At 34.6% G+C, this 9,122-nt stretch overlaps 1 protein-coding gene across 1 annotated transcript; it reads left to right on the top strand.

Moving 5' to 3' along the window:
* Positions 1–2,638: 2,638 nt before the first annotated feature.
* On the top strand, positions 2,639–8,763 carry LOC107818762 (monodehydroascorbate reductase 4, peroxisomal). Its single transcript, XM_016644812.2, has 7 exons — positions 2,639–2,966; positions 3,962–4,013; positions 4,620–4,700; positions 5,636–5,754; positions 6,632–6,851; positions 7,390–7,508; positions 7,867–8,763. Exons 1-7 carry the CDS (start codon positions 2,847–2,849, stop codon positions 8,602–8,604), a joined length of 1,449 nt encoding a protein of 482 aa, XP_016500298.1. The 5' UTR covers positions 2,639–2,846; the 3' UTR covers positions 8,605–8,763.
* The last annotated feature ends 359 nt before the right edge of the window (positions 8,764–9,122 follow it).

Genomic DNA, 9,122 nt, shown 5'->3' with positions numbered 1-9,122 from the left:
AATTCATTAAGATTTTAAATTATAAACTTTGGTGTGTGATGTTTCTTTAACCAATATTAGCCAACCTTACTCAACAAGCATCTTTTTTTGTTATGTTGCCCTTAAAGCCTCAAGGAAAAGAGAAGGAGCAATTGTCTATTTAATTACGATCTTTATTGGTAGTTATTTCGGTTAATCACTCACTTTATATTCAATTTAATAGTACTCCTTCCGGTTCAATTTAATTGATTTTTTGGTTGTTTTCACACATATTAAGAAATTCATTTTTAGTATTAATTAACATAATTTGGCCATATTAACCTTATTAATTTGTTCATTGAAAATATAATAATTACTCATAGACTCTTTACTCCAAATGCAACTTTCGGAAAAAGAAGTTAATTCCTTCTTAATATCTGAAAATCAAATATTGTAGGCCATAAAAAAGGAAAATTACCAGCTATGCCCATTTATAAGTAGTTCATTACAAAAATTGGGCAATTGATAAAATATTACTAATATTAGCCAAATTAGCCAATTAGCTATTTGTAGCAAAAAAAGATTAAATTTTTGCCGTGTTTTGAGTGAGTATTATTAGAATATATTGGGCACAACTTAAGGAGCTTGAATCTCAGTTTTGGGATGATTTGGTGAAGTTTTGAGGTGGTTTGAATTGAAAATTCGAAGTAAAAGCTGAACATGAAAAAAAATGATATGCGTATCACACTGTGTATCATTTGTGTATCACATATGTATCATATTTGTATCACATGTATATCCATGTATACATGTGTGTGAGATACATGCGTGATACATGTTTGATACATGTGTCGCAGAAAACTTTTTGAACTCGATTTAATTACGAATTTTGATACAAAACCAGTCCAAATCACCTCCAATCTTCCTTAAATTTTGTATATTGACTTATCTATATATTTTCAATGAATTTCAACTATACCCATTGTAAATGTTTCTTTTTTGTTTAGATTTTTGGAATATTGTATAGATTTTTGTATTTCATCACCTTATTTGCTACCCCGTCCATGAAATTTCATTTCCGTCTTGTATCTAATGTTGCTAATCACGCTTAAAATATATGGAAGGTGATTTTTACATGTGATTCTTTGATAGAAAGAACTCTATTATTTAGTTTTTCAATTTTTATTGGCTAGTTTTGATAAGTCTATGACTAATGGCTAGAGGTTGGTAAGTTGAGATTTATTTGGGACATTTGTATAAATTTCCCATAAAATAGGCCAAAAAATTAATTAAGTGGATCGGATGGAGTATTGCATAAAATGAAATAACTAGTTGTTGAGGTCCAATAAATCCGGGGCCTAGCTAGTATTTTTTAGAAAATTTACATGTGCAGTCACTTTTCAAAATAATAGCTGAAAAATATATAATTTTTATATATTAGTATATATGTTATACATAAAAAAATATTTTTAATATATACTCAATGTATATATTTTATATATTTATCTAGCAATTATAATTATTTTTGATCAACCGCTCAAATAAGTTAAAAGCCTTTTTTAATTTCCTGTAGGGAAATATCAGCTGGATCGGATCGAAAATTTTCGCTCAACAGGAAACGGGTAACGTGATCTTTCCAAAACCGCCACCTCACAGTCAACTTAATCATCAACCGTCCTTCACACACCTCTATGCAAAAAGATCATATCTTATTCCACGTGTATTACTATCACTGCTTATTGTCTCCTTCAGTGGGTCCCTCTACATAGCTTCCCTACAAAAATCACCTATCAAACCAGAAGAAGAAAACTTTAAAATCTGAATAATAATAATAATAATAAAGGAGTAATTGCACTTTCATCCCTCAATTTTTTAGTAACTTTTTATTTTGGTCCTTTATAATATTTTACGAAGCATATTTAATCTTGATTGAATTAAAATGTGTGTTTTTAGTCTCATACCTCACATATTGTATTAGATTATCTTAGATCTATATTCCCGTCAAATACAAAGGAACAATACAAACTCAAAATAATACACGTATAGTAAATAATTTAACAGTTAATAGTATGCTAATTTTGTCAAGATTCACAAGAAGAAGGTTAAAAGTACACCTACCAATTAAATTTAGGGAATATGACATTGTGTAGCCGCTCTCAAAATAATAGTTAAATTTTTTTTGTATATATATATATATATATTGTATGTTATATACAAAAATATACAAATTTTATACACTTTTTTCGACTATAAAATTTAAATAATTTATGGCACGGGCTAAAAGTAAAAAAGCCCATTAATTTAAGGTTGATGTGATTTAACTTAATACGACAAGGATCAAATTAACAATAACAACAACAACATACTCAGTATTATCCTACACCGTAAGGTTTGGGGTGGGTAGTGTGTACGCAGACTTTACCCCTAGCTTGTGAGGATAGATATGCTATTTCCAATAGAGCCTCAGCTCAGGAAAGCATAAGCACCATACTAATGAAAATATAGACAAAAAGAGACAGTACCAAAAAGTCATATAAAAACAGAATAAAAGCAATAAGATAGTAAGGTGATCAACAATGAACGAAAACAACGGTTAGTTATAAAAACATACTACCGAATCAAACCTTGTTATTATGTGAGGGTATAAAAGTGCAAATTATCCAAATATGAAGGGGCTTTCATAGGGTACAACTACAAAGGAAGAATTTAAGGAATTACTTATCAAAAAGGGTAAAATGGTAAAAGGAGCAATAGAATTGGCAGAGCGCCGCAGCCCCACTTTAATTGAATTATCCTGTAATCTCTTTTTTTAAGGCTAAGGAAAATAAGAAATAGGTCTTTGGCTTTGGGTTGTGTTTGGTCCTTAGAATTTGTACGAAAATTGGGAAATGGGAAGGGCGTTTGTGTATGTAATATTGGGCGGTGGAGTTGCAGCTGGTTACGCAGCTCATGAATTTGTTAAACGAGGTGTCTCTCATGGTGAACTCTGCATAATCTCTGAAGAACCTGTAATTTCTACTTTTTTCACTTTCTTCAGTTCTATTTTATTATTATATTGTTTTGACTGTTAAATGTTAATATTGGTTACTTTTTCTTATTCGAGCTCAGTTTTAGTCCCAATTTATTTGCAGTATTTTTAAAGTTTTAACTTGTTTTTGTCTTCTTCTTCTGAATTTTGACCAATTTGAGTTTTTTTTTTTCTATATCTGAGCTGAATTGTGGATTTTATGATATAGTTTGTTTGACAGCAGGAGTCACATTTGAGAAATTGAATCAAATTGAATTTTTTTGTTTTTATAGCTTCAGCTTAATGTTGATGGAAATTATATGTTTACAGCAGCTAATTTTTTAGTCTAGAATAACTGATGACATAGAATATATCTGAGGATACTTAAAAATAGTGTCTTTGGTTAGAATTTCATTAATTCTAAGACTGTTGGTTTATGAGGAGATGTGAATAACAAGTATTTTTCCCAAGCCTCTGTTCATTAACTATTAGAAAATTTAGGAGGAATAGGGTGGATATTTGATTTACTAGGGGGAATCGTGAAAAGCTGTTCTGATTCCAATAACAATGTCACATGATAGAAATGCTAACAATGTGTGGATCTGCTATTGACTTTTTTAGTACACAGTGCATACTGCCTACTTGAAGCTATGCCGGAATGGTTATCTCTTTATTCTGTTCCTCCCTCTCCTCGTTCCCCTTTTTCAAGGATTCTTTCTGTTGGAGCAAAATATGCATAGAACTTAGCTATTTATTGTTCCATATTCTCCAATTTAATGTCATTAGACAAAACGAAGACCATTGCTTTGAGTGATCTGCCCCTCATTTCTCATGAACTCTTACCTTCCCTAATTAAACAAAATAAGACCAAAATTGATCAGTTACTTCTTTATGGAGACATCATTCACTGGATGTGGATGGCAACACATGATGGCTCTCTCTTGTTGGAGCTTCCATATTTTTCCTACCTCATCTTCGTTCCTTTTCTTTTTTCAGGTTGCTCCTTATGAACGACCTGCATTAAGCAAGGGTTATTTACTACCAGAAGGTATATCTTAGTCACCTCATATCTGTTCAGATTTTAATCTTAAATTTCTTCAAGCGGATGATCATGCTTTCTCTAGATTCAAAAAAAAGTTTACTTGTGCGGTTGTGTCTTTGATTTTGGCAATATCCTGCAATCATTAATAGTGGGAATCCTCCCTGGCTCTAGCTACTGTTAAGCTAGACATGCTACCACAGGAAATTGGTATATTCAAGAGTTTGTGGTGGGGAGGATGGTAAGAGTTGGGAGGATTTCTGAAGGAAATATGAAATGCACATTTACTACGGCAAATAGCACGGTTCACATTTAATAAAGTTAATAGCATGTAACCATCTTTTCCAATATTCTGAAGCTCCTGTTGTGCAATTTTCATTTAGCAGTTTTATGCTTCTTTGACTCATATCTTCCCGGGTGTTATCATGGACATCTTGTTATATTGGAAGCATGTAAGATTAATTGTAGTGTCCTGATTACACTAGTAACAAACGGACTGGTGCTATCTTTACAGTCACTTAACCGTTATTTGGATGAGTTGTTTCTACAGTTTCTTCTTTTCTCTCCTCTCCTATATTCTTTTGTTTATACTTGTTGAGATTTTATTCTATGTAGATCCGGCACGTCTGCCTGCTTTTCATTGTTGTGTCGGTACGAATGAGGAAAGGTTGACCCCTAAGTGGTACAAGGAGCATGGTAATTTCTTAAGATCTTTTGCTGCCTTAACATTTTGTATTAATGTTTTAGTAGGCATCTATACATCATCAATTTGAATTTATGGTGTCATAGATATGTGTAAAATTGTCCTAAGTGATCACATCCCTTTTCTGCTACTGACTGTCTTGAGCTTATAAAGGGCTATTGAATTACTTGCATAGAGCTATAGAATCAAACTACGTGTTATTCTATTTTAGTTATTTAGCAGCATAATTTTGTTATTGGTTTTTGGTTAAGCTTCGAAATCTCCAGAAGCGATCACATAACTTTGACTACATGCCCATGCAACTCATCTTTAAAAAATGTGATAAGGATCACAAACTAAGAGCTTAAGCAGACTGTACCAACTAGTTTAACTCATCACATGTGGACGTCTTCAGAGAATCAGAGCTAAGGATGTTTTTAGGACTTCCTATTGAGAAGATTTCCGTTTCGTACAGATAATGTGATGAATGATTAGTCTTTGCATTCAGAAGTTCATCTTTGCATGGCGTAGTGGAAACCTTGTTATATAGGAAGAACATGAAATAATTCCTGATAAATTGGAATAAATGGTGGAACCAAGAGAGTTACAATATCTCAATATATTTCATCTTTAGCGCATGCGTTGAAAGATTAGAATCAGGGCAGAAGATTTTGAGAGTGACATTCTTGCTTTTATAGAGGTGAAATTAGTCTGCTTTTACAGCAGCAATACTGATATTGAGGCACTAAAAAGGAGCTTCAACAACCGTAAACATAATGCTCTAGCTTTGGATGGCAATGAGAAAAAATTGCTGGCAACTGGTGTCAGTGTTAGAATATGTAATTATGTTAAGCTGTTACTTTTAGTTCTAATGATATTTTCAGTTCGAAGGAATGATGATGTCTTCCTTAGAATATTGATAACTCATTCATTGTGCTATTCCCTTTAGGCATTGAATTGGTCCTTGGGACTCGTGTAAAATCAGCTGACGTGAGACGGAAGACACTGTTGACTGCAACTGGTGAAACCATAACCTACAAGATTCTCATAGTGGCAACTGGTGCTCGGGTATCTAATTTATCCTTGGTCTTTTCTATTGTAGTACCATCTTTTTTTTTTGATGTCCGAGAAATCTGTCTGGGGCCGATCCTTTGGACCAACCGCAGCCTTCGAAACTCGGTGGATAATGGGCTCGCCCCTCTACCCTTCTCCACTTAAATACCAGGCTTTGCTTTTGCATGGTGTGGGGGCTTGAACCTGTGACCTAAGACACAAATCCACCACCCTTGGCCACTTGAGCTAGGCCCTAGGAGCCTATTGTAGCACCATATTTTGTTGTATATTATCATGCATTAAGGTATTGGAGCAGTGTGATCTTCTGATGGAGTGAACAAGGACTAGTAGCTTGTTTTAAGTGATTTGTAGAGAGGTCAGTGAATTTGACCAAACGTGACAGACAATTATGCTGCACTTATATCAAAAGAATAATGAAAATTCTGCTTTATAGCAATACCTTGCTTCTGCATTATCTTGTGCATGTGATTTTAAAAGTAAACATATACAAGCAAACATATTATTTGGTACATCAGCCTCTGGAGGTACATTCTTTTTCTTCGCGTCTTGAGAAGAATGTCAAGAATCAGTAGCATGAAATTTTCATACAAGCATTTTGATATGTGCCCTGTGCCTCCACTCTGTTGCAGAAACTGGGTGTCAAGCTTCTTAGCATAGATGTTAGGCTTCATGGACATTCAGATGGGTAGATTTCTTTTAGTTCAGCATTGAGAGTTTGAAACAGAATTGGATTAATGAGTGAGCTTTGGAGGTTCATGCCAAAGGCTTTCTTTGGTATGGACAAAGTTCAACCTCGAAGACTAAGTCCCTAGTGGACAATGAAGGAAGAAATTTATAAAGGCTCTGACTTTTGGTTGGCATGTACTGTTAGGCTTTGAAGCTTGAAGAGTTTGGAGTGAGTGGATCAGATGCTGATGGTGTATGTTATTTACGAGATTTGGCTGATGCAAACAGGCTGGTTAATGTGATGCAATCCAGCAGTGGTGGAAATGCTGTTGTAATTGGTGGTGGCTACATAGGAATGGAATGTGCTGCTTCTTTGGTGATCAACAACATAAATGTTACCATGGTCTTTCCAGAAGCACATTGTAGTAAGTATTCTATTGTGAAGGTGGAAAACTTTCTTTTCTGTTTCTTACTCAGAGTTTCTTTAGGTTGTTTGCAAATGATATCAGAAGTCAAAACTAATATTTCCCTCTCCTAAGAATAATGCATTAGTATAAGTTTATTTTTGATACGGAACATTAGTATAATTTTATTAGTTGCATTTCGTCCAGAAAGTAGAAACGACTATTTTAAATCTGTCACGTCTTACTCTCCAAACCATGCTATTATTAGATAAAAGAATCAGTAACCCCAGTAATCAACAAATGATTTAAATATGTGAAAACTGTACAAAATGTGGGACTTCCACCCACATATTTCCTCAAAACATGAAATCAGATATTGAGAGCTTATGTTTTCTTTCTCATATTTCTTAAATCCGGAAGTCCCCAGTAAGTCATAGTAATAAACCACAAAGGCGCAACCATTTTGCTATTCTATCTTAAGTTCATCAGCACACAAACTGGTGTTTTTTCTATTTTTATGTAAAACATTTGATTTTTGTTCCTTTTCTTTTATTGCTAGTGGCCCGCCTATTTACTCCTAAGATTGCAAGTTACTACGAAGAATTTTACAAGTCAAAAGGTGTTCAGTTTGTCAAGGGAACGGTCTTGACATCATTTGATTTCGACTCTGATCAGAAGGTAAAGCCTGTTGCTCGCTTCACTTAGGTGGTGTTTGTTTGAAAAGCTTTTCGAGCAAGTGTTTGTTTGAACTGCTTTCGCGTTTACTTATTTCTGAAGATTTCCAACCTCAATTTGACTAGTTACTTTGTTAATGCAAACTCAGTTAATGAGTTCTTGAAAAAAGTTTTGTTTGATCCTTTTTACATAATAAAAGGTTAAACTTCTACTGAAGATTTCCAAACTCAGTTTGACTAGTCACTTTGTTAAAGCTGGAACAAACATTCATCAACATTGACCATCTGTTGCATTTCCCTATTATATATATCACTGAAGTTATACTGAGCATGATGCTTAAATGCGTGAACTTGTTATGCAGGTCACTGCAGTGAATCTGAGAGATGGAACCAAGCTACCTGCTGACATGGTCATAGTAGGCATCGGAATTCGACCAAATACCAGCCTTTTTGAAGGGCAACTTACTCTCGAGAAAGGAGGGATAAAAGTCAATGGCCGAATGCAATCAAGCAACAACTCAGTTTATGCTGTTGGGGATGTTGCTACTTTTCCTGTCAAAATTTTCAGTGAAACACGGAGACTTGAGCATGTTGATTTTGCAAGGAAGGCGGCAAGGCATGCAGTAGCTGCAATCATGGAACCAGAGAAAACAACCGAGTTTGACTACTTGCCATTCTTTTACTCCAGAGTGTTTACACTCTCTTGGCAGTTCTATGGAGACAATACTGGTGATGTAGTCCATTTTGGGGATTTTTCTGGAAATCGTTTCGGGGCATACTGGGTGAACAAGGGTCAAGTTGTTGGGTCTTTTCTAGAGGGTGGAACAAAAGAGGAGTACGAGGCTATTGCAAAGATCACAAGGCTCAAACCAGCAATTGAAGACTTGGTTGATCTTGAAAAACAAGGGTTAGGATTTGCATTGACATTGAGTCGTATACCAGAGCCATCGGAGGAGGCTGTTGTTGTCAGCAGTGGTTCGGCTTCCACTCTTGTAGTGGAGAAACCTTTATATGCCTGGCATGCAACAGCTGGAGTCATATTGGCTGCATCAATTGCTGCATTTGCATACTGGTATGGTCGGAGGCGTAGAAGGTGGTAATTTCCGCGTGGAAGATTTTTACACGATGATTCCAGCTGTGTTGTATCATTTTTAGCTTAGAGAATTCGAAATACTTAGCCTGAGAATGGCTTCAATCTTACAAACATGTATTCTGTCTTTACAGTATATATTAATATACATTTTGTCTTCAATTTCTCATCATGCTCTGTTATATTCACTAGTAAGGGTAGCCCGGGCCCAACGTGAACAAAACTACCTCATCATGAGAAATAGAAAAAACTGCAAGCACTTTACCTCAGATAAGAACATGTATTTCAGCCGATCTTGACATAGTTCAAAGATAATCATATCAATTATTGGGGATTTTTTCAACCAAATATCAGAATGTACACTAAGCTTTTACTCATTAAGTGCATATTATCAGCTAGAGCTTCAATTCTAGACGGAGTTAATCTAGGTGTCTCTCAATAACTAATCACTCACAATATTTTAATATGGGCAGTTTGATTAATATTGAATAATCACGTAATATTAAAAATAAATTAATTGAAGTCAAA

Source organism: Nicotiana tabacum, chromosome 3 (assembly GCF_000715075.1).
Source record: "Nicotiana tabacum cultivar K326 chromosome 3, ASM71507v2, whole genome shotgun sequence".
Classification (NCBI taxonomy): Eukaryota; Viridiplantae; Streptophyta; class Magnoliopsida; order Solanales; family Solanaceae; genus Nicotiana; species Nicotiana tabacum.
Note: the sequence above shows the minus strand (reverse complement) of the source record. Positions and strands in the feature narration are given on the sequence as shown.

Coding starts and splice junctions, on each gene's coding strand:
- LOC107818762 (XM_016644812.2), top strand. CDS start 2,847: ATGGGAAGGGCGTTTGTGTATGTAATATTGGGCGGTGGAGTTGCAGCT. Junction 2,967..3,961: donor GCATAATCTCTGAAGAACCT/GTAATTTCTACT, acceptor TTCTTTTTTCAG/GTTGCTCCTTATGAACGACC. Junction 5,755..6,631: donor TAGTGGCAACTGGTGCTCGG/GTATCTAATTTA, acceptor ATGTACTGTTAG/GCTTTGAAGCTTGAAGAGTT.